This window comes from Vidua macroura, chromosome 14 (assembly GCF_024509145.1).
Source record: "Vidua macroura isolate BioBank_ID:100142 chromosome 14, ASM2450914v1, whole genome shotgun sequence".
Classification (NCBI taxonomy): domain Eukaryota; kingdom Metazoa; phylum Chordata; class Aves; order Passeriformes; family Viduidae; genus Vidua; species Vidua macroura.
In genome coordinates this window covers 11179803-11204865 of record NC_071584.1, presented here as the reverse complement: position 1 = coordinate 11204865, position 25063 = coordinate 11179803, and the positions used below count along the sequence as shown (strand labels likewise).

Below are 25063 nucleotides of genomic sequence, written 5' to 3'. Positions count from 1 at the left end.
AGATGTATTAGAAGTGTACTTCTAAGCTTTCTGGTGTCAGTTGTGAGATCTCAAGCCTGAATTGCTTCATATTCTATGGTCTTGAAATCACCAAGGGACCATGATAACACTTTGAAGAGTCTTGCAGTTAGATCACACAGAGTTAAGGTCTGAGTTTTGAGATTCTTAATGTGAGACAGATCACTGCCATGTACAACAAAAAGCAGCCTTGACATCTCTAGAGTAAGTGCTCTTGTTCTTGGCTTGAGCTTCTGGACATTATTATTATTTAAAGAGTTATTAACAACAAAAGGGAACATAGTTCAATGAGACTGATAGCTAATGAATGCACATTTCATTTATACTAATGCAAATAATTATATAAGCACTTGAAACAGAAGCAGAACACAACTGTCCACATCAATAATAAGCTTTTAGTAGTTATGGAATTCTGAATATAATACAGTTGCTTTCTTATACTATTCCCATTGTTGTTATCATTCATTTCCTAGGACAGTATTTGCACATGCTGCAGAGGGTACATCACAAAGCCAGGGCTGAATGTGTGCTGCACCTTTCCCTTGGTGCATGCCTTTGCCACACTGCACACTCTGCACACGTTATCATCCACTCACACCAATTCCAGCCCTTTACTGGCTTTGTCTGCCTTTGGGCTGGGGAAGTGCTGTTGTTTTTATAGATTGTGCCAAAGCTTGGCAAGCTGCAAAACTATCTCTGTCTACGTTTGACAGTCAGCTTCCTCCTTGGAAACACCAACTGCGTGGCAGAGAGGATGGTCTCTGCCAGGCTCGGATGTCTCATCCCTGGGAGGTGACACAGGGCACCAGACTTGTGCTAAACAATGGGCACAACTGAGGGTTGTACAGCAAAGCACATGGCTGTGAAAATAAGATCTACATGAACTGACCTGGATTACTTCAACCACTGCAGAAACCCAGACACCTTGCAATCTTAAAATCATCCCAATTTTCGTTTCATTAATTATAGCTACTGAGAAATTACCTTCAGATCCAGGTGTCACTCTGAGACTAAGCAGACCACAAACACCAGTGAAGGTATTAACTCCTAGAGATACTTTTTTCAGAAGTTAACTATAGGGAATGACTGATACTTATTTAGCAGACACAGAGCCCTCTCTAACCTCTTCATTTTCTGTGATACTTTTCTTTTACACAGGGTATACAAAATTCCTATGGAGCTTTTTTCCTACAACGTATGTACAGCATGTTTTAAATAGACAGTTATTTCACCAAATAAGATTACATAAAACTTTCAAATCTCCATCTCTCAAATCTCTTTAGAAATAAGTAGGCATGTACTGAATTTCGTTAAAAAGCTCAAAAGAACTTCCCTTTTGAGTTATTCGCCCTTTGATTTTTTTCTAGTGGATTTCTGGCTTTTACAAAAGGGGCACAGAAAACGCTTTGCAATTCAAGTGTGGGCCACAATGTCATTTCCCCCAGCATAAATCCATTTGCAAGGTTCTCAGCTGTATTTCCCATGTGTAATGCCCAGGTGTAAGCTCCTACTCCACAGAACAAATAGGAGATGATACCATCACTCAGTCTAACTTAGTACTGGGCTGGGTAAAAAGGAGGGAGATTCACTTTCTGATCAATGTCTCTGCCCTTTCCTCCAAGCTCAATCTTCTGAAGACCTTGACTGCAGCACCCTTGAGGGTTGGCTGCTGACTAACAGTTTGAAACCCACCATTAGGACTAAGGAAGCATTAGATGATGCAGCTCAACTTCACACAGAACAGGCTCTGAAGTTTGATGACTACACTTACATTACAGAAGAAGCAAAAGCTACTCTGGGCTTGTTAGCTGGCATGATTGCAAGATTCACACTTCTGTTAGGAGGAGCTGTGGTGAGTCAGCAGGAGCATCAGACCCTAACTTCCATCAGCTGGCCTAACCAAACCTCTCCTCTGACAGCTGAGTGCAATATTCTCCCTGCTGGGAGGAACTGCACTCATCTGAAAAGATATTCTTTCTTGCCTTGCTTGAACATCCAGTATAATCGCCTGTAAATAATGACATTATTACTTTGCTCTGTGCAATCTATGAGTTGCACGTTGCCATGACCAGAGTTGTATATTGCTTTCACTGAGGTGATCTGGAGGCAAAATTAATCCGAAGGCAAAATTTGACCCTCTACATAATGTGGGGAGATAGGGCTTACATGATGGATACTACCATACCTATATTCATTTATATTTTAGTAGATAGCCCTTTTTAATTCAAAGTTTCTGATAAGATTCTAGCACAAAAGTTGACACAGTTGTGTTTTTTTTTGTTTGTTTTTTTTTTTTTTTTTAGCATGCATTATGAATGTTATGGCAAAAACTAAATTTGGAGGAGTCTGTAGTCAGTGGAATTGAAGAGACTGGAGGATGCCACAGGATTATGATGAACCTAAATTTTTTCCTCAGCCACCCTGCCCCTGGCCAGGCCACACAGTGGAGCTGTGCAGAGTGATTTTAAATGACCTCTCTCTCCAGTACAGAAGATCCTAGTCATAGTGCAGAGCTTTTCTTAGCTAAATTATTATACTTCTTAGGTAAAAAAATAATTATTAGGTATAAAACAGATCTCTTGCAGAAAAAGAAATATTAAAGGCCTACATCATCTAACCTTTCAATAAATTTCTTTAATGGAATCTACAGCAAAGAGATGAAAAGTAAGTGTGACTTTATGCTGTCTAAGGGATTTTCCTTACTCAGAGGCAGATTTCTGTTGCTTCATGTTACTGCTGTAACTGAAACCAGGAAGGCCATGTTCAGAACAAAAGCTTGGGTCTTCACCTCTGAAGTAACTGACCAGATCACTTATTTTGTTCAACAGTTAAACAAAACAAACTGACATCCAGACTGACTACCTCAGTCCCCAAAATTCTACCGCATACTCAGGTAAATATCCACAAAGATAAAATCAATTTTTTTAGAACTGGCTTTGTAAACTGGATTAACCTGCCATCTGCTAGGAAGCCAATGATCTAATTTAATTTATTCTCTTCTACCTTCTGTGTAAGCACAGCTTGTCAACTCCGGTGCTACATGTTTGGCAGAATGTGAATAAGAGCCTTGGCTCCAGTGCAAAAGAGACACTCAGTAGTGAGGAGACATCAAAAAAGTCCTGTGCAATAAGTACTTACTACCTGCGAGATGAACTTCAAAGGACAAAAAATCCTGCATATGTGAAGCTCCTCCAAATTGCTGACCTCCACTAAAGGCTTCTGTTTAGCTTTCTCTGCTTTTTTACAGAATCTCAGTAGATCATCCCCCTGAAGCCCAGACTTCAGAAGAAATGTATATCAGCAGCTGACTATTCTTTCTGCACCTGCTCTAAGTGCCAGAAAATTATTTGTTTCTGTAATTGCTAGCAGGTTCTGTTTATAAAACTGGATTTCACTTTGGCATAAAGCCACAGATGCACCAGTGTCTTAGTTCCAGTGAAGGTGAATTAATGAGAAAAATACCTGAACACAAGAGCCAGAATCTAAGTTTTGATCATGACCTTTAGAAGAGGTGATCTTCTGTAAGCTCATTTTACAATTCTGCTGTAAACAGATTTCAGAATTTCAGGCTTTTAATATTTGATACAGTCTTCAGAATATTTTTAAAAATCCATAATAAAGTGGCAAATTGTTTTGATCATCTAGGGCATTTAATAAGGACTTCTTCCACGTGTTTGTTATAACCATCTTAACTCCCAGCACTCTCCTCTTTCTTAAGAAGTCTTATCTTTATACCTAATATATTTTTATACCTGAAAATACAAATATACCCCCCCTCTCCTGCAATCCTCCTAGAGGGATGGTGGTTTCATTTTTCATTACCGAGTCATATTTTATACTTAGGAACAAATAAAACCTAGTCTTGGGCAACAGTAAATGCTTCTCCTCTGAATACTTAAGAGATTTGTGACAGTATCATGCTCCTCAGTAATCCAGGAGAGCAGACATCACAATTCCCAGCTGAGAGATCCTGATGAATCTGTCTCAGTGAGAGCTCCCCCACTAAGGAGTTCAATGGCATTTCAGGGTTATGCATCTGTATCACAATGTTTGCATAACCCTGAAACACCTAGCACTGTTTACTATACCATTATATTCTTCAGTGTACAGCAGTATATTTTCCCCTTGATCCCTCTCTGCATAATTCCTTTTTTGCTACTTTTATACATTGTCTAAAGAGACGCAAGCAATGTTATAAATCTATGCACTGAGATACATATGTCCTTAAAATTTGGCCGGCCTTTCCCAATGTTGAAACCATCATTCCTCTCCCATGTACATGGAGTGAGAAATGACAGGTCACAGTGTCAGGCAGCACAGAGGCTTTAATTTCCTTACCCTTCATGTGAGTATAATTTAAGACCCAACACCTACCTCCAGCGCCTACTCATAAATAGTGATAATATCATGAAGGATAGGGATGACTTCATATTCATACTTGAGAATTCATTTGTATATAAAATAGTCATTTCATAGTCAGGGATGGTTAAATCCAAGAACATGAGATGCAATTTTCAGAGGCACTGAACATTTGCATCACCTGCTGAAATCAATAGGAACAGTAGGAGTTCTGCGCCTTTGATCAATAGGACCAGTGATTTGCAAGTCCAAAATCAGCTGCTGATAAAATGGTAAAGTATCATGGAAGAAAAATCCTACTCACTAATGGGCTAAAAAATAACTAGTAAATGAGCAGCCACAGCACCCATTGTATTGTCCTTAAAGGAAATGACATGGTGTTGCAAAAAACCAAAAGAAATACTGTATTTCTTATTCTATCTCTTGTATTTGCCTAATTTACTCTTTAATTTTTTTGGCAAGACTCTCAGGCAGACCAGGAACTGCTGGTGGAGCTGCTGCAGCCCCCCATGCATTGGTGAGAGGCATCAACATCACCTCCCTGAGGTGTGTCCCAACTGCTCACCTGCCTCACTGCCCACATATGTGGGCAAATTAAACAACCTTGCCCCAGATTTATGTGATTTACATTTCTCAACACACAGGAAAACAGAAAAATGAAAAATAAAAGCATGCAGGACTTTCTCCATAGAAAATAATTCAATGCATTTACAATTACATTTCCAGTAGTGTGAAGACCAAACATGCACTTTATGAAATAAGTTTTTTCTGGAGTAACTACTATGACTTTAGAACCTATTCACAGAGATTGCTCCTGTTGAAGTGAAAATATGTGTTTTTCTTGATAAACTAAATATTTTCAATAAATCTGCTTTTATACAACCATCAACAGTGTTCTATAATTTCCATACTGTCCATATAATAGTCAAATTTATTTCAGAAAGGCCAAATAGTAAACACAGTGATTACAGGCCAAAAGAGGATTAATGGAGAAATAGTATTTTTTTAAACTGAGTAGTAGTTCACAGGAGAGAAAATACAGAAGAATTACATGCTCTTATGTAAAAGCTTTGCTATTGAGTCTCACTGATAAGATGGAAAGGCTGAAAAATAAAAGAACAAAATCATTTTGCTAGTTCATCTTTTGACTGAAAAGAAATCACAGCTTAGAGCACTCTGGCACAGGTCTCAGTTCATTACAAACATAAGACCCCCTTATAAATTTTGATGTGGAATAAGCTTCACGTCTCTTAAGACTCTGGAGATGTTCTGACTTGAGACTGAGATTTGGGCGTAGTTTTAAAAGTAACATGTAGCTCAAGCATTAAATAGCAGTGAAAAATACTTGAAAAAGAACATTTAAGTTCTTAGATAAGGAGAAGACAAAGCTTGATGTCAGAGCTTGATCAACACTCATTTGGCCTGAAATTGTAGTTCATGGTAAGTTAATGCAGGCTATGCCAAAAAATACAACGATGAAAACAATTTTGCCTTTTACAAGTCCCCCTTATTTTTCCAGTAACAACTGGTGAGCTGATCACAGGTTAAGTTTGGTCCTGAAATTAAAATGAGTTTTGTTTTACAGTGTAGGCCCACGTCTGTTGTGATTGCTCAGACACAACTTCTTCTGACTTGAAGAAAACCTGGTGGAGTGAGGTATCTGAATAATGGTGAGCAAAGAGAAAACACTTGGGGGAGTGAATTTTTAACTTCAGAGTGTTACACACAGTCTGAATTTCTATATTCAACTACTTGTTTAAAACATGCACATTTAAATTTTTGATGTGAAAAGATATGCAAATATGCAAGCCTACAGAGCCAGTGAACTCTGAAAACCATTTATATGCTATGATTCAAACCCAGCAAAAGGGAAAGAACTAAGGTATCTGAGTCAAAAGAAGAGACCATAAACTTATCTAAATATTTAACCAACCAGAGATGGGCAAAAGGAATATTCCCTTGGAATAAGCTAATTAAGACTACCTGAATTTGCAGGAAAGCTTACACAACTGAAAAATTTCTGGAGAAAACAAGAGCAAATAATGGCATCCTTAAAATTTTTTTTGAATTAGAACTCCTGGATCAAAAATTTGTATTTTTTCCATAGAAAACATAAATAGGAATAGTAATAATTTATAAAATGCAAAGACATTTCCATTTTACCTGCTTCTGCGTAACTAAACATGCTACATCCTTGTGTTACCAAGATATGACAGACACATCTACAGGAGAGTCACACAGAGTTCTTTAATTCCTGGTGACAAGGACTGCTTCCAGCCTTCTCAGGCTGATGACATATAGCACTACATCCCTAGAAAGTTACAGAAATTTCAGTGGCAGACTTGAAATCTAAACAGGGATGAAAGAGGCAATGCTTCATCCAGATAAAATCTAAATAGTGTGGGTGGGATAAAATGTGCAGCAAACAGATGAGGCTCCAAAAATGATACAGCCTGTCCTAACCGAGGGCATATGCTCACCAGCTGTTATGTAAATCTGCAATTAATGGAGCTTACAAGATCCTCAGGTGCTTGCAAATCATCATGCACCAGAAACTCTCAAATCTGCTTTCCCATATGCATTAGGTGAGGATGCTAGGAAAAAATCCCTCCTGATGAGCATCTTGCTGACAATACCCAGAACTTTGTCACTGTGGGACCGAAGAAAACCTCAGTGGGAAACAAGAAATTATTGAAATTTTAATAATTTCACTATAGATATGTTTATTCAGAGAGTATAGAAAATCAGTGGCCATTCATCAGTTTGGAGGTATCTGTACTTGTATTTCTGTCAAGTTTTACCAAGTATGAACTGCACTCTTTCAGGCAAACCTGGAATTATTCCCATTCAAGCTACAGGGTATCAGGCATACTCTGGCTCCTGCCACCTGTGAACTGCCATCTAAAACAACAGTCTAAGAGTGTGTGAGACAGCAAAAACAAATTACATTTCCCTTTGTTTACAGAATCCACAGTCACATTCTTAAATTCTACACACAGAATGTTCTTTAATATTTTCAATTCAGATTGAAAACCCAATGCAATAATTAAAGTTCAGGCTAAATGTTATGTAGGAAACCACAAAGAATTGCTCTTCTGTGTATGCTTGTAACCCCATTCAAGCAATCTCCAATACAACTGTCCTCCAAAAACAAACCAACAAAAAAAAACCAACAAAAAAAAAAAAAAACACACACAAAAAAAAAAAGAACTAAAAAAATCAAACAAACCCCAAACCTGAGGAGACCCTTTCTAGCTACTCTGATAAACCTGTCCAATGTATTTTGCTAACAAAATGGCAAAGTTGGTACTATATAGCCTGTTTTTAAATATAAATTCAGTAAAGGGATAACAAAATCTATCTTAGACAACATGGTATAAAATTATTTTAGAGCTAGTTGCCATTCTAGCAAATGATATAACAATTAGGAGGAAAATCATGTAAGATTTAAATGGTGATGAGACAGAAGAAATTAACTAAGAGTAGCAAGGCAAAACACAATTAAACATTACCAGTCTTTCAAAATAATTCTTTAAGAGAACCAATGTTGTAAGGCATAATATGAAAATCAAATCTTTAGAAAATATTGAAGCAATTAAAATCAGTAGGAGTCCTCTGCTAGTATAAACATATAATCTTGAATAATATTTCTTTCTCTGTTAGGCAGCATCAAGGTTAACAGAGTAGAAAGTTAATGAGAATTCTATATTCAACCTTTAGCCAATCCAGTGTTTTGTCTGCCAGGATTTAAAGAGCACCAATGGCAAATATTACCAGTAAAACATGATTTGTATTAGTGCAAAGCTAGCAAGATGACAGAGCAGAGGAGGTAAAAGAATAATCGAGCAGAGGAAAGGATCAGGGCTTACCGATGACATAGGTGAGCAACAGTGCCAGGGTCACTGTGATAGCAGTGGCACTCAGAGCTGTGCACTTCCAGTTGCAACACCTGTAAGGTTTGTTAAAAGTGAAGGCAGGTCTGGAAAAGGTACTTCTAGGAAGAGGCCTAGGAGGTGGAGAGTAAACAGTATTGGATGTTAAGGGATAGTTCTGACTGGCTGCACTGAAGATAGCTGAAGACCCAGATCCATGTTTAAACAGGAAATGCCTACAAAGAGAAGACAAAGAATGATGTTGTAAAACCACTTAGTGATGTAAAAAGCAAAAAGGAACTATATAAGCACTGTATAGTACATACTGCATATAGCCACAGAAAATATCAAAGACAAGAAACTGTATTTGAATATCCTCTGCAAGTTTTTCAACCACACCACCAGATGTCCAGCAATGTTTTAGTGAAACAACACATATTTATTTTTAGAATAAATAAATTCTAATTTCCCCATGTTTCAGAGTAATGCTGAGGGCAGGTTGTTCCTCAGTAGAGTACTGGGATCCTCCAAGATGAGCAGCCCATGTGCCTTTACACAGGTGTGACAGAGACATGGGAACTGCTGCCAGCAGTATCCCCTCCATCCACACCTAACTGGTTGATTCACCTGGAATACTCCAAAAAAGCTAAAGCCAGTGCCACTGTGAACATTTATTTTTTACCATGTAATACAAGAATTTTTTTAAAAAGTGACTACTTAGTCACCTGATTTACAAGGATAATCCATTCTGAAGAACTGTAGTTACTATATGGGTGAGCACAATTTCTTTACTGTTCTTAATTGAGCAATTTTGAGAGTAGTTTTTATTCAAATGCTTTTGCCTACTGCGGTGATTCTCAAACATACTAAGAAAGAATTCATTTGGAGACCTATTTCAGCACACTTCACAGGATTGATTGCCTTCAAGAAAAAACAGTGAAGACTTACATTAGCACAAAAAATAAGGTAGAAAAATGTGCCTTGCAGAGCAGGCTCTGGTGCAGAAGTACAGAGCAGTTTTTTATAGGAGGAAGAATGGTTTTTCAGGATTGGCAAGGGCTCTCCAAGAGAATTTAAGAAAGGTTATTTAATGTTAAACAATAACTTACTGTGATATGTGCTCAGAAATTCTGGCAAAAGGGTTAGTTCAGGGCTGACCATACCAACCACATATTCTTTTGGAAACATCAGCTTTCTTTGGTCCTTCTTGCCTTTGTTTTATCTAAGGGAGCAAGCTTCTTCAGTGCCCTCTTTTCTGATAGGTGCACCTCTAAAAGTCATGCTACAGCATGCACTCAAAGGAGCTTAGAGAAGCTTGGTGTTCCTCTGTCTCAAGCTGAGAAAGCAAGTGACATGGTCCAGAATCTTCCCAATGGCAAATGTGCCTTTATGCCTTCAGCAAGGCACAAGAACAATTTTTGAATGCATAAATGGATCAACCAATCCATGCTGGGAGAATTTCTTTGACGAATACACAGCGGGATACATGCAGGATCAAATACTCAAGAGTATGAAACATTGTTATACTATGACATTTGACTTTAAGAATATTGTAAATACATGTTCCTGAAATGGTAATTGCTAAAATGGTGTAATGAGTATGGTATTATGTATTTCCATTATAAGACTTTAAAAGAAAGGTTACGGTTTTCAAAATGCCAGATTATAGAAAATAAAAAGGTATTACAGAGCAGTTTTATCTTTTAAAGAGCCCTTTAGTTATATAAAAAAGAAAGCAAATGAGAATAAAGGTTAGCTTGCCTTGCAATTTACAGGGCCTGTGTATCAGGAGTCTTATGACTAAACCACAAGAATGAAATTTGAGTATTAGTTACTTCTGCTTCATGAATATTACCCAAATGAGCTGCACTCAGACAAAATTAGACATCTGACCCTGAGTACAGCATCCTGGCAATGCATCAGACAACACATTCTAGTCTTCCTTCCCACTGACTTCCACAGCTGTAAATACACACATTAGAAAGATGCCATAGCTCTCCACATTGTAATGTTACCTCCATTTTAGTTCAAAAATTATAAACTCATACATAGTAAAATAATAAATTCAAATGAAGTAATAGAACTGTTTACAGGACTATATAAACCTGCTTCCTTCCTATCAGGCCATGAGAGCACAGTTGGTTATTTTGGATTCCATGCTTTGCTGTCACACATGAAAGCTTCTGCAAGTATGAGAAGTTTTTTCTCAGTCAGCAGTTAACGAGATGCACAGTCACTTAGACTTCTGGTAGGAAAAAATGTCATGGCACAATTCCTATTGATATTTAGGGAAATAGAAGCAGAATCACTACGTAAAATAAGACATGTTATTAGATAGAAGCATATATATATATATATGAGAAGTATGTATGCATATATACATAGACACACATGTATATACACACAAATATTACAAATATAAAAAAATCAATTGTTCTTTGCATGCTTTACTTGTTCAAGACATAATCACAAAAACCTACTTATTTGATAATTTCTCATTTAAATTTTTTGGAAATAACAGCAAAAAGGTCTGATATTGGCAGTATTGATTGTCCTCTATGGTGCATAGCTCAAAGGTATCAGAGGTAAAGGGAAGGAAATGCTGAACAGAAAATTGTTATTATTACAGCTCTAACGACCTGCAATCAATAGCCAGGAATAATTTCATACTCTTGCACAGGAATTTATAACAAGAGCTTGATGATAAAGTGCTAGTGTACAGAGGCACTTCTCTATTAGCAGCAGAGCGCACAGAACCTGGGTCCAGATCACTCTCTTTTGGACAGATGAGTCCATTCACACAGAGGAGAATTTACAATGCTCTAATTTGTAATAAAACTGAGATTCTGAAGCAATGGTACACTGAAACTGAGCTACCAGTGAAATAATGCTGAGAAAATGTATAGAAAACCCAATTGTTTATGACTTCAATTTTTAGAAAGTATATTGAGTACCCACAGACATTTCTATAGAATTTGAAAAACACTGGTGGCACAAAGACAAATTTCTAAAGCCAGACTGTGACTATGTTCTCATAAACTCAGATGACTCCTCATCTGTCTGAGCACACCACAGTTCCCAAAGGAGTCAGGACATGCTAAACTGTTGCTATCAATTCTATAAAATCAGGCTCTCTTTCTAAAGAGCAAAATAATAAAACCTGCAGTTCAAAAGTTTAGATTTGACTGCAGCCTGATGTGTGCATTAATATTTGATCTAAGTGAAAAGCTAAGGCCTGTGGTGGACTTTTTTTTTTTAGTAAACTGAGAACACAAGAAAAATCAGTGCATTTATAAGGCTGATTGATAAATCACTCCTTCCAAGTGAAGAAAAACTAAATGTTCACAAAAACATCAAGAACATCCATAAAGAAGATGATAATATTCTCTTAAAAAGAGAAATATAGGACATAATCTGTAAGGCATTTGTTAGTGAAATGAAAGTGACTTAATATTATTACACTGATAACCCTAAGACATAAATAAATACTAAAGGCTCAGTAATAACTTCACATATAGAAGAGGCAGTTGGAAAGCATTCCCTCTTTGAGGTCACCACAATGTCTGTTTGGCTGTTCATCCATCTGTTCATCTCTACAAATGTAAGACTTTTGAACTTTGAATCCTCTCAAGAGAAGTTAAAGGAAAGAAAAAGATCCTACCAGGACCAAAGCCCTCCCCAGCAGCAAGGGAAGCAGCAAAAGCCCTGGTGAGGCTCCTTTGCTGCACGGAGCTCTCTGCCCTCCTGCCCGGCACGCACCGGGGAGGGAAGCGGAGCCACGGCTCACCTGCCACGGACAGGCCCAGAGAAGGAAAGGGAAGGGACTTCTTGGGAAGCTCAGCTGGCACAAGGCCTGAAATCAGAGCTGTTAGTCCTGCTGGTGGCAGAACCCCGTCCATTCTGTGGAGATGCAGTTTCCTGTGGCTCATCCGAGTTTAACCTCACAAGGAATGGCAGATAATTCCAAGAGAACACTTCATACAAATTATGAATTCTTAGCTAGGAGAAGGTTAGAGAAGAGTTCATTTCTTTACACGCTTCTCCATCAGGATATTTCTTTATGTACTTCTGGCTCCTTATCTGGAACAGCAATTTAAGTCTTATAAAAGTTTGAAGCAACATCCCATCTGAATTCATGTGACAATAACAATACTATTACAGAAACCAGATTAACCCCACACAGAATTCTGTAATTAAATTCTGAGAAAATATTTTTATATCCTGATACTGTAGAAATGTCCCTCAGCTTTGTCAAGGGCTTGGTATCACTTTTGTAACTTTTTATGCATTAACTCTTTGCCAAGCATCTGTAGGCCCAGACTTTTATTTGTTCCTATAACATGCTTTCCTTCCATTTCCATTAAAAATCAAGAGTTTGTAAGAAGAAAAAAATGAAAACCAACAACACACTTGAAAGGGAGCCAACAGCTAAGTTAGAAACACAAATCTTGCTATACCTTGGCTGAAAAATTAGTCTGCATTTCTCCTGGATAAACCAAGTAGGAATACATTTGCAGCTGTATATGTTTCACATTCAAGAAGTAGTTACATAAAGCATTACAAATTGCTGCAAATCTATGTGATAGAAAAACTAAGAAGATTTCAGTTCAATCATCAAAGTTGCTCAATTTCTTTTCAACTACATTTTATAGCTGCCTATAATGTATGTAACTGTATATCTATACTGATATTTAATTGAAGTAATTCCTTTAGATGTCAACAGAAGTGCAAAGGAAATTTTTAAGAGGCATAGCAGATGAAACAGAAAAAGGATTGTGTTTTTTGGCATAGCCAGAAAATATATAGAGATGGTAGCCAAAAGGGATTTGGAATTGATACAGTTTCCCATTTACTTTGGCAAACACTAACAAGAAGACATTGGTACCAGCCCATATTAAGTCACTTAATATTTCCTGTGACAGTAGTAAAAAGCAGAAATTCACTCTCTCCTGGTTTTCTATCCATTCTATTCTGTACTCAAAGTGGGAGGGGAAAGAAGAGGACACTTCCAAACTTACATAATAATCAGAATATATTTTTTTATAAATCTCCCATATGGCTCTCAACAAACTATACAGTATAAAACCAAGGCAACTATTATATATATATATATATATATATATATATATATATATATATATATATCTAAAAACCAAGACACCCACTTGATCACAAAGATATACACACACTATACCCTCATCTTGAAAAACAACCCAGGAAAACTGTATCTGAATATAAGACATGACTTATAATTATAGATAGAACTGACCTATAATTTTATAGCCTTTGTTTCACCTTTTTATGTACAAGAAATATGGGAACAAAATGGTCATGGGTGAAAACAGAAATTACCATGAAAACTACTTATCTAATTTATTTCATAATTGTATTTTTCCATGATTTCCATGGATTTTATAATTGTATTTTTCCATGATTTCCATCCAAAGATTTGTCTTTGGGAATAGAACCACTTTGTTAAAATTTCCTCTTTGAGCTGGACTTGCTTTTTGAATCATTCACATAGAATTGTTTCCCTTTATTCACCCATGTTTTCTTTACATGGCATCTGAAAACTGAGCACTGTGCAAGGATGTAAAAGGAATCTGTATCCCTCTCTTTTTGCTCCAGTACTGAACAAGTGGTGAGATGTGGCTCACTTGTCTGCTGTTGCTGGAGGCAAGCTAGGCCTGCTAACCAGGTGACTAAGCTTTCAAATCTGGCAGAAATCTGGGATAATAATTATATAAATATAGGATGGTGCCAAAATCAACCAAGAGCAGCTTCTATAATGGAACTGTTGTCCAAAATACAACTGCTTTCTGTTTTCATTTGCTATTCAATGAAAAAAAAAAAAATTACCACACTGAGGACATAAATTACTCTTGCATATACCAGTATGGGCTTTGCTACTCTGATACATGGTGACATCTCTACATTAATTCAGTAATCTTCAAAAGTGCTTTTCTTTAAAATTTGCTGTAGCAATCCAACTCAAACAGCAGCTGAGTAAAACAACCAATGCACACAGAAATTTGTGATGTAAGCAAGGAATAATCTCATTGCTAGCTCTATTTTTTTTTCCTAAGAAATGTTAACATTATTTTGTGGAAAATATGAAAAACAGTAGTTACAAGAATATTTATGTAAGTCATATAAAGTACATCATATTTGCAGAGTATTCAAGAAGGATAAAAATCCCAATATTGTAATTTTCTTGCCTATATTCTATGGCTGGAAGCATGACTTAAAGAATGGAATGAGTAACTGAAGTAGTTGCCCCTCAGTTCTCTTTCCCATCAATTTCCTTCTATGAATATTCATGCATATTCTGACTTTTGTTCCCAGCATTTCAGTCTATTTCCAAGTACCTACGCTCACATGCATATGGTCTAACCCAAGCTGTGCAGCTACTGTGACAAATAAGACAAAGTTTACCTGACAAGAGATGTATCACATTAACTACATAAATACTATTTAGTCTTTGAATCCAGCTTACCTAGAAATAGCTAGCCAGAAAATAGAAAATTTTTGGGCAGTAACATTACACATACATATCTGATTCTTTTGGAAATTAAAAGGAAGAATTGTTTTCATGTCTCTGACCACTTCTCACAACCTAGACCCTTTTTATTAACCTGTATTTACTGTTCTCTTTCAAAATTTAGATCCAGTCTACTTCTGGTTTTGTAAAAGAAAACACTATTTCATAGAAAGCTGAAAGGCTGCTTGCTTATTGGTGGCCATAAAATCACAATATAGCTTTACATTTAGTTATAACTTTATATACCATCACATTATTCAAAATAATGAGCAAAGAGTATCTGCAGTGTGATTGTTCAAGTTACTATATTTGGCCTCCATAAAAAACCCTTACACAAATACTATTCCACTATTCCAGGGAAGCCCACACCAGAGTTTCTCACAAAAAATACAATACAATTGTAAAATACAATTTAAATTGCTCTACTGTCTTTAGTGACTGGACCTCAAACTACTCTATGCAGGACCCTCAAGTGCCATTGCTGCTGACATGAGAGTTGTACTTCATTGTAGCTGACAAATGTTTATATTTTTATTTCCATAAAAGACACCTTCCTTCTCGCATTATTAAATTTAAGGTCATATTTACAGCTTTTATTTTCAGTTCATGGTCCTATTGATAGTCTTCAATTTATCTTTTGGAATTCAGAAGACAAGTATTTTCAGATCTTTTCTTCTGTGCAGTGAAAACACATGGGACTCAGAATGAATTTAAAACCCTTGCCATGTGTCTGTCTTTAATATGGTCAGCCTCTACATGTGTTGATTTACTGTTTAATTAGGTAGAAAATGAGAAAATACAAGAGAAATGTCATAATAGCAAATACTGACCAACATAATTTGAAGAAAAGATCATAAAGGAAGCCCTCCCCTGCATTTATTCTTGGAATAGCCCCAGATCTGGTCATTTAACTCAGGAGTAGGCTCCATTTGCAAGCAAGTTCCCAGTGAATTGCATTGCTCAAGTAGAAAGTGTCTCCCTGTTTGGTGGCTTATGGACATTAACACCTGTCTGCCTCGGGAGCTGTAAAAGCTGCTCTGTTTGCTATGGAAACCTTGAACTGGGAAACAAATCAAGGCACAAAAAAGTGTTTTGAGTCTCTGCACTGGAGGCAGGATTCACAAGTTCCACAAGATGGTCAAATGCCAAGACCAAGAAGAAAGATCAAACCTTCCAAGAGCCCACACTGAACTGAGTGTGAATTTCTAGATGCAGTTTTATTTAATTATTTTTCCTTTTAAAATTACTCCAGCTTACACAAAATGGGACTATATGCAGATGTCTGTGATTTGAAAGGCTATCAATGTACTTCCTGAAGAGAAAAAACAATTATGAGGTTGATTTAAAAAGATAAACCATTGTACAGAATAAATCTCTTGCTTGTTGTCAACATCTCCTCTACATCGAACAGAAATATAACCAAGTTATTTTCAGGAAAACAAATAGAGCTAATCCTACCTATACACCTTAAGTAACTATGTAACACAGAAAGGAATGATTCCATCTGTATGATTATTCAAATACACTTCTTGAACTCCAAAACTCTCAAAGTTTTCAAGTGTTTAGAGACATAATCAAACTTTAGGGCTCTGAAATATTGCTGAATTGTAACTAAAAATAATAACTGCCTTGAACCCCAAATACTCCTCTTATTACTCTAGTACTTCAAAGTTTTATATAAATTAATGATAATTGAATCTCAGGTTTATGGTCTGGTACCTCACTGTCCCCTTAGAGGACCTATTACCATGGTGATAATATTGCTTAAATTAAGCTGTCTTTTTGCTCAGGACTTGGCTCATTGCCAGTGCAGTGAAGGGAGATTTCAGTCCATTCAGCACAGCATTAACCTTTCTGCCAACACTGCTAAATGGGCTACAGGAACTAGGAAGAAATCTGATTTAAAAAAGGAAGGAACAAGCAAATATATGAAATACTGATGCACAAAACAGGACTAAAAACTCCACTTTGAAACAAAATCAAAATTAGCTAAATTTTGAGATTTAGACATAAGAGTTAAAAATTCTAATGCTTTGGTAATCTATGTCAAAACTTAACTCAAAATAAGTGTGACCAATGGTTTATCCATGAGGATAAGACTATAAGGAGAATAAGAAAAATGTCAGGTAAAAATCCCTACTTAACATCTAGATTTTACTTCTTCTCTGGGGATTTGACTGAAGTGGGAAAATAAATAGCAAACAGCAGGGAAAAAAAAAACAAACTAAGAAAGCAATATATGGAAACAAATACTGAGTTAACTAGAAGGGCATGGAGAAAATGAAAAACATTCTTTGAGTTATCAGGGTTTAATACTTACTCCATAAAAAGTAGTAAGCTATGCTCAGATGGGGCTGTCGGAGATAATGACAATGTATTACACTGTAAATCACAAGATTTGAAGCATTAGAGTAAAGTATCTATGAACCCTGAAAAAACAATTATTTTAGTGGAAAGGAAGGGAATAGGCAATAGGTTGCAAGTACTTTATTCTTGGGGAGAGGGAAAAAAACAATTTTTGTGAGAGCCCAGTAATATTATCCTAAAAAAGAGAATCAATGTTTCCTGTGTTTTTATGTGGTGTGAGAAATCCTTGCAGTCTTTTTCTGGCAATGCTTAAAAATTATTTCTCTGTGTGACAATGCAATTACTGCATCTTCATAAGAAATTTTAATAATGGCTATGTTTGTTTTTCCCAAACTGTGTGTGCATGCATAGATGGAGACTGCATTTGCATCTCTGGGCACATTACAGTGCTGAAGGCTGCAGCACAGTCACCAGTTTGAGCTGCTACACCTCCTACAGGTACAGCTCTTCTCCAATTCCCTCAGCAGCAGGTGTTCCATAACATGTCCTCTGGAGTTCTAAAGCTGTTCTTAATTCTTATTTTTATTTGGGTTGCTTATAATCAGAATAACTGCCAGAGTTAGGGAACTGGCCTTGGCAACGACACACAGACAGACTTTAATTTTAGCTTTTAGTGTGAACTTGAACAAGTAATTCCATCTTTCCAAGTCAGTCTCATCATTAAATAGTTGCATTAGTAAGTTAGGTCTTGACAAAACTGCTTTGCAGATTAGTGCGTGTAACACCTCTAGGTGAAGCACAAAACAAAATTTCTGATTTGCCCTTTTCTATAAAAATGTAACCAGGTTTTGCTGTACAAGAAAACTTTCAAACATATACACCACAGTATATCTTCACTGCAGCCCTTTGCTATCTAATCTAGGGTTTCAAACTTTAATTACGTAAGAGTACATTTTTAATTTGAGTATTACAAACATTTTCAGAACTAGAGAATTTTCTTTTACATAAATATGACACATTAATATGGCATATTATGAGCAGACTCATCAACTTGCTTCATTTCTGTCTATCCAGAGTGAATAGGTTTTACAGTCACATGATTAGATCTAGGAAATCTTTTCCTGTCTGAAAATTCTCTAATATTCCATGGCAGTAGATACAACATCAAACATATGTTCTGTTTATGGATTAACAGGAGATACAGTTGGAAGAAAAGCTGAACATGTGTATTCTGATTTTTGCCTAATGGTTACAGTAGGGAATACATTACTGTCTAAGTCTTCTTTTTGATTGCAAATGTTCTATATTTAACAACAAAAATATCTGCTTAGATCTATTAGGTATGTAGATATTAGCTAGATTTGGTATTATTAAAGATTTGGCACAGAAACATACCATTAAAATGTTTCTCTTTACTTTGTAGGATTATTTTTAACGGGCAGCTAAACATTAATGGAGAAGGAAAGCAAGGAAATCCAGATATTAGGCCAAAGCACCAGTTCAATTCTAGCAGAATCATTCCCTGGTAAAGGAAGGGAAAATAAGCTGCAAACCCTTCATTTTCTCTAAGGCTGTACTGTGCACTGTAGACTTCTGGGAAGTGGTGATCACAAATGTTTCTTATTACAGTGCTCCCCTGCTATAGCACTTGTCTGCACACAAACTGCAGATACCTCCTGGCCAACAGACTCACAGATTTTCCTTATGGATTATCCAGCCTTTCAGCCAGCTTCATGAAAAGCTTCTGATTGGAAGCAAATTATTGCTTCCAATGGGGAATTGTGTGACCAGTGGGGGCATGAAATCAGCTGAAACAACCACTGAAGGGTCAGAACGTGGAAAATTCCCAGGCTCTGTGAATGACTAATGTGTAGCCCAAAGGATGTTTTCCAGTCTGAATTCCTACTTCACTGCACAGCCCTTTATATAATTATAGATATAGCTATATATCTCTGTATTTGTCCTTTAAGAGAAGCTTCAAATTTGCAAAAAAAATAGTATGAAACCAGAAAATATAAACCAAACTCAAAAGAAAAATAAATTGCAAAGTATTGAACCCAATGAAGTCTGATGGAGATGTACTGAACAGGGATGCAGAGCCTTAAAAAAATCTACCTGACTTTTAATTGAAATGAACCAAAAGTTCATGGGACAGAACACACAGAGATCACCCTTCTTGCAGCATAAAGTATAGGCAGATATATAAGCTTGTTACACCAGAAACAGCAGAGATTTATCTTTATAAAGATTGGGTAAGCAGAAGCTTCTAGCTCCAGATGGATCAGCTGAACTAAAGTGTTATGTTCACTTTTGCAGAAAAGTTTCCATCCTCCTTGATTCTTTTTGAGATTTGTCCTTAAGACAAATAAGGAAGGTTTTATTTCAGAATGAATTGGTGTGTTCCTCAATCCCAACTTAATAGCAGAATTAAAACTTGACACTTCTGATGAGCAGCAGTCAAATATTTAGAGACATATATTAAGATTAATTTTTGTAATAAAATAAAACCAACTTCTTTATAAAAGAACAAAATCTAGGTTCCAGTGATTAATTGTGATAACTGGGGCTCAGACATACGTGTTAAAAATCCCCCGAACATTTCTGTGCGTAATACTTTATATTTTCTGGGTCCAATTAGGGGGATGTCAAAAATTTATCTGTTTCATCAGACACAACTTTCACAAACTCTTGTCCTTTACGTGCTTTAAAATGGCAAAACCCAAAGGAAACCCTAGTTAAAACCCCCTGGTACTCTGTTGACAATGAAGAGGAAGAAGACCAAAAATTAAGATCTTGTTTTAAAAATCAAGTCAGCAAACACAGCTGTAGTTGAAAGCAATCAAATTAGCTAATACTTATCCGGAAGAGGTGAAAAAAAAGCTTATTATAGTCAAAAAGTCAGAGAAGATTGTGCAGAGCTTTGGGTATTGAAAAGTAAGTTGCCTGAATACAGAATGTGTTTGCTCTCAATTGTTTTTCAGAGTAGATTATTTGCATAAATTGTGAATGAGCCTGAATTTGCACCCTCCCTTTCCAGCTGCCAGAGGTAAGTCTTGCCATGCCCAATATCTCTCTTGGTATCATTTCTCCATCGCCAAATGACTATAAAATTATATTTGGCTATATATGCAATAAAGTACTAAATACATATTGAGGAAAATATTATTTTAGTATTATTTCTGTTCTTTTCTTATCAACAGAAAAGCTACAGCCTGACTAGATGATCTCCAAAGGTCCCTTCAAACCCAGATTCCTGACTGTGTGACTCCAGAAGGACACTGATGAAACCAAACTTCTATTTGCTGGTTACAAAATGGTCCTGGGAGAATGTGGGAGGGCAGGACAAACACACCAGCACATGACCATAAAATCCCAGTGTAACCTACACACATTAAAGGAATCACTATCTTCCAAAACTTTGCGTAATGTGCTTTTTTGAATATTTTTGCCCTAGATGAATCAAGCAAATACAGCCTCACATGGCTATTTGAGATGGTCTCAAAGCCAAACACGTTGGCATGTCCTGAATGACAGACTTGCAACTGCCCATCACCAGCTTGTGTCCATGTCAGGCCTCCTTCCTATCTTGTTTCTTCTCCCCTCGACATCTGAGATCTTCTGCGCACAACCGCGGTCCATACCTGGTTTCCAGCGGGATGTTGCTGTTCAAGACCCAGCTGTTATGAAGGTGCACTGAATCCTGGGTGCTGGTGGGAGGTGTGGGGGCAGCAGGGCTGGGCTGGCTGCGGGTGGTCATGGATCTCCTCTGCAGCGAGTCGGCCGAGGGAGGCGGCTTCCTGGCACACGTGCACGCGTGTGGCGGGGGAGGCGGCGGCGGCAGCGGTCTGAAGGTGAACTGGTTGTGAGGGCTACCAGGCATGTCTGAAACAGCAAGGAAAAGACAACCAAACACACGAAGGGTTATTATTTTAGAAAGATCAAGACTGTCTTTAGATGTTGTTTTGCAGTTAGTGGTTCACTTATGTTCACCGTAATTAAAAAAGGAAAGGGGAGACTGAAGTCTTAAACTGAAGGAGGACAGATTTACATGAGGTATTAGGAAGTGAATCTTTGTTGTAAAAGTGGTGAGGCACTGGAACAGGTTGCCCAGAGAAGCTGTGGCTGACCCACGCCTGGAAGAGTTCCAGGCCAGGTTGGAGCAAGCTGGTCTAGTGGAAGGTGTCCCTGCCCACAACAGAGGCTGAAACTGGTCCCTTCCAACCCAAACCATTCAGTGATCCTGCAATACAATTATTATTGGGAATAAAGCATTGTGCTTTATAATGTTCTTTACCCTGTTTCCTGTAAATGTTGCTGCAATATTTGAAATAATTTAAAATATAACAGTCTACTGAAACAGAAGGTATCAGATACAGACACACCCTACAGCACTGTAATTCACCAACAACAGCAAAACAAACAAACAAAACCAAAAAGAAAAAAAAGAAGGTGATATAACGTCGACTTAATTTGTCAGGAATTTTTGGGGATGAAGGTAAAGAACATATAAATGGACACTGAATGGCATCACAGATACCAACTGATTTCACAAGGTATAATTCTCGTTTAAAACATCTGTGAAAGAAATAGTATAAAAATTAGTCTTGCACTTCAATTTGAGAGAGAAAATGACTGAATAAGTCCTACCCTCCAACAAACATCTTTCCTAAAATAACGTTAACACATTTCTGGAGTCTGTTACTGCATTTGCTAAATGAGAGCTGAGAAAAGGTCTCTGAAGCACTAATCATCCAGACACCCAGAGAAAAGGTTTTATGGCAGCTAAAGGCAGATGAGCTGGCAGGGAGCTCACAGCCACTGGACCAGTCTGAGAAGGAGACAGAGTGCCTGTGGTGGGCACCCAAGGCCCTGCTCCCTGTGCTGCCACTGCCCTAAAGGACCATCAGGCTGCCCCCCAGTACCCAAGGGGATGTTGTACCTGCACAGGCTCCTGTCCTGTGCTAACAAATGCTGCCACACGGCTCAAGGTGGCTCAGTCTGAGCCACTGAGCTTCAACCTTCGTGCAAAGGACAACAAAGACACAAATAGGGTGCAATGGTACATTCAAGGAAGAACAAAACCTTGTTTTCTCTACTTCTTCAAAGTCTCCAAAGAATCTGACTACAGCCAGATACACAGCTATGGACAATAGCAAACATTTTGTAAAGAAGATAGTGGTAAAAAAATGCTGCCAGATTGAGTAATCTGTGAACTTGTTAACCTGAAACTCCTCCAGCTACTTCACCTCAGTGTCTAACACGGCTTTATCCCATTTCTGTACTCACCCTCACTCTCCCTTTTACCTTAGCAGATGTCCAGTTAAATTTGCAGAAATCCAGCTGGAGCAAAGCTCTGATGAACCTGCAAAAATTCCCTGCAAGGAACTGTTGCTATCCATTTACAACACATACTTTCTTTATATTATGACATGATGTGTCTTCAAGGCGAAAGATGAAAGTGTATTCCCTCCTTTCCTGGAATAGCTTGTGGAAAAAAAGCACCTTTTTCTCTGTGACAGTCCCAATTTACCCCAGCTGGAGAAACAAGGTTGTTTAGTGCTCCACATAAGCTTTTCAATGCTGTGGTAAGCAAAGCTGTCACAGATTTGGCCCAGGCTTAATCCTTTTAATTTCATTGATCTTTTATCAAGGCAGGATTCTTACAGTTGCACTAAGGTTTATGCTATAATATTCGTTTGCATACACCAGAAAAGCAGTTCTAAGCATATTAGAAAATTGGAGACCTCAGTAAATTAAATCACCAGAGTCAACAGTCCAGGGCTCCAAAATAATCTGCTAAGGCACTTTCATATAATAATTAATCTAGGTAAATCCCGTATCCCGCTATTTTAGAATTGAAAGCTACCCAGATTTTGCACATATTTGATGTCCAGCATCCTTATGTACTTGATCAATTACATTTCCTTACTTAACGTATCAGTTGTAAATCCATTCTACAGAAAATTTGCAGGATTATTATATAACCTATAATTTGCATGACAAGCCATTTCAATGGTTGAGCCACTGTCCTGTTAGAAAAATGCTGATTTTTGCCAGGACACACAGTTAGACTCTACAAGGTACATCAAGAGCTGTGCAGTAAATGCTGAGCAGCCAAGGTGACTGCTTCTCCAGGTATTTGGGAAAAAACCTGTATAATCTATATGGCAACACAACTTTCAGTTCCCTTCCTCCCCTTCTATCTATCCTGTCCCTATCCTGTCAATGGCACACAATTGTCTGACAGAGTTTAGTTTGTTCCATGCAATAGATTGGTTCTGCTTTTGAACCATGAAGTCTCTCTGGCTCATAGGGTACCTTATATCTCCCAGTGCAATTTATCACAATACATCAACACATCAGATTTCCTGGGGGGATTCCTTTTTAATTATCACACTTGTCACCCTTTCATCTAGCTACTGGCATCACAGAAAACCTCACATTGGAGCCTGATTATTTTGGTGATTTAAAAAGTCTTCATCAGACCCTCATTTCAGTGAAGCACTGCAAACTCATTAGGCTGAGAACCAGCCTGAGTTTCCAATTAGTTTTTACAGACTTTCTTATTTGGCAGAGTTGGTTTTATTTTGCTTGAAACTAAGTCTATATCTCATTATTTTTATAACACAAAAAATATTGCTTGGGATATAAAGCAGCATTAAATCTAAATACGCACACTTAGGATTCTTTAGGACTCTAAATAAACAGCAGACTACATAAAATAACTTACTGCAAAATCATTTAAATACCTAAAAGGGGATATTATGCAAGATAATTTGTCTAAAGCAAACAAACTTCCAAAATGTACGAGACTGATATAGAAATTGGCTTACCAAATGCTATCTGTAACAACTGCTGCTTTTATTTTAATGGCTGCTAATAATGTTCATATTTTTTAATTCTTGTACATTAAAACATTTATGTATGATATGTAAAGACAGACTTATTTGTTTTCATTGTCTTCACTGATGTGATAGACATTTCCATTCATCCAAAAATGTAACTATATAACATTATTTCAGCTCAAACTTTACACTTGGAATAATTTGCTTCCAATCAGATTTCCACCTGAGGAATAACCAAGCCAGAAATTGTTCTCTTGATCTTCATCATTGGCCTTCTCATCTGCATTTAGCTCTTTTTTTTTTTACAGACAAAAGAGACTGTTTAAAAAGTTTCTAAATTCTTTCCCCTGAGAAGTAATTTTTTAAAAATAGTCGTCTCCTTTCAGCAGAGCACATCTAAAACTGCAAAGATTCCTGAAAAGATCCGACAACATTCTGGTGATTTCTTCTACTCCAACTTGCACATTCCCCATCCACTTCACAAACTCTACTCAAACCTTTTTCTACCTGTCGTTTTTTAAAATACATATTTATTCTTAGGGGTTTTGCTTTCATTATTCAATAACAAGAATAACACAGTAAGTGCTAATTTTATTAGCTCTTCTGCTTCGAGGTACTTTGCAAACTTCATCCACTCACACCAAGAGAAACTGCAGTAGGGATGTCAGCTGGAAACAGGCAAATCTTGTCTTGAAATTCTGCTAGCTTGAAGGAGCTCTACTTTCTCTCTTTCCTCTGAAATTTGAAGGAAGGAGTTGTTTTTATCCCCTGAATATTTCTTCTAACATAAACTGATTTTCCTTAAGAGTGAGGCTAAAATGCCTTTGTAATCATAAACATGTAGTTAAATTGCTTTACAGACTGGCAAAACCAAAATAAACAGCTTAATCAACTAGTTAGCACATAATTTAAAGTTAGTTTTGAAAATTAGCCAAGCCTTGGCAGAACTATTTTCCTAACAGTTCTGAAGTATATTTCACCATACTTTTTGGATCCATATAAAAGACAGGGTAATTGAACTGTTTTATCATTTACTGACAAGGCTACAATAGCTTGCATTATTATTAGGTGAAGTATATCAGAAAGAGTATCCTAAAACGTAATGAACCATAAAAGGTTTG

At 37.1% G+C, this 25063-nt stretch overlaps 1 protein-coding gene across 1 annotated transcript in view; it reads right to left on the bottom strand.

Annotated features, from left to right (window-relative positions):
* Positions 1 to 25063, bottom strand: part of TENM1 (teneurin transmembrane protein 1) — a 305637-nt gene that overhangs the window by 129195 nt on the left and 151379 nt on the right. The window contains exons 4-5 of the mRNA XM_053990269.1: positions 20739 to 20979; positions 8247 to 8485 (exon numbers count right to left, since the gene is read on the bottom strand). Of these exons, the coding sequence (XP_053846244.1) occupies positions 8247 to 8485; positions 20739 to 20979 (480 nt within the window). The remainder of the gene's footprint in view (positions 1 to 8246; positions 8486 to 20738; positions 20980 to 25063) is intronic.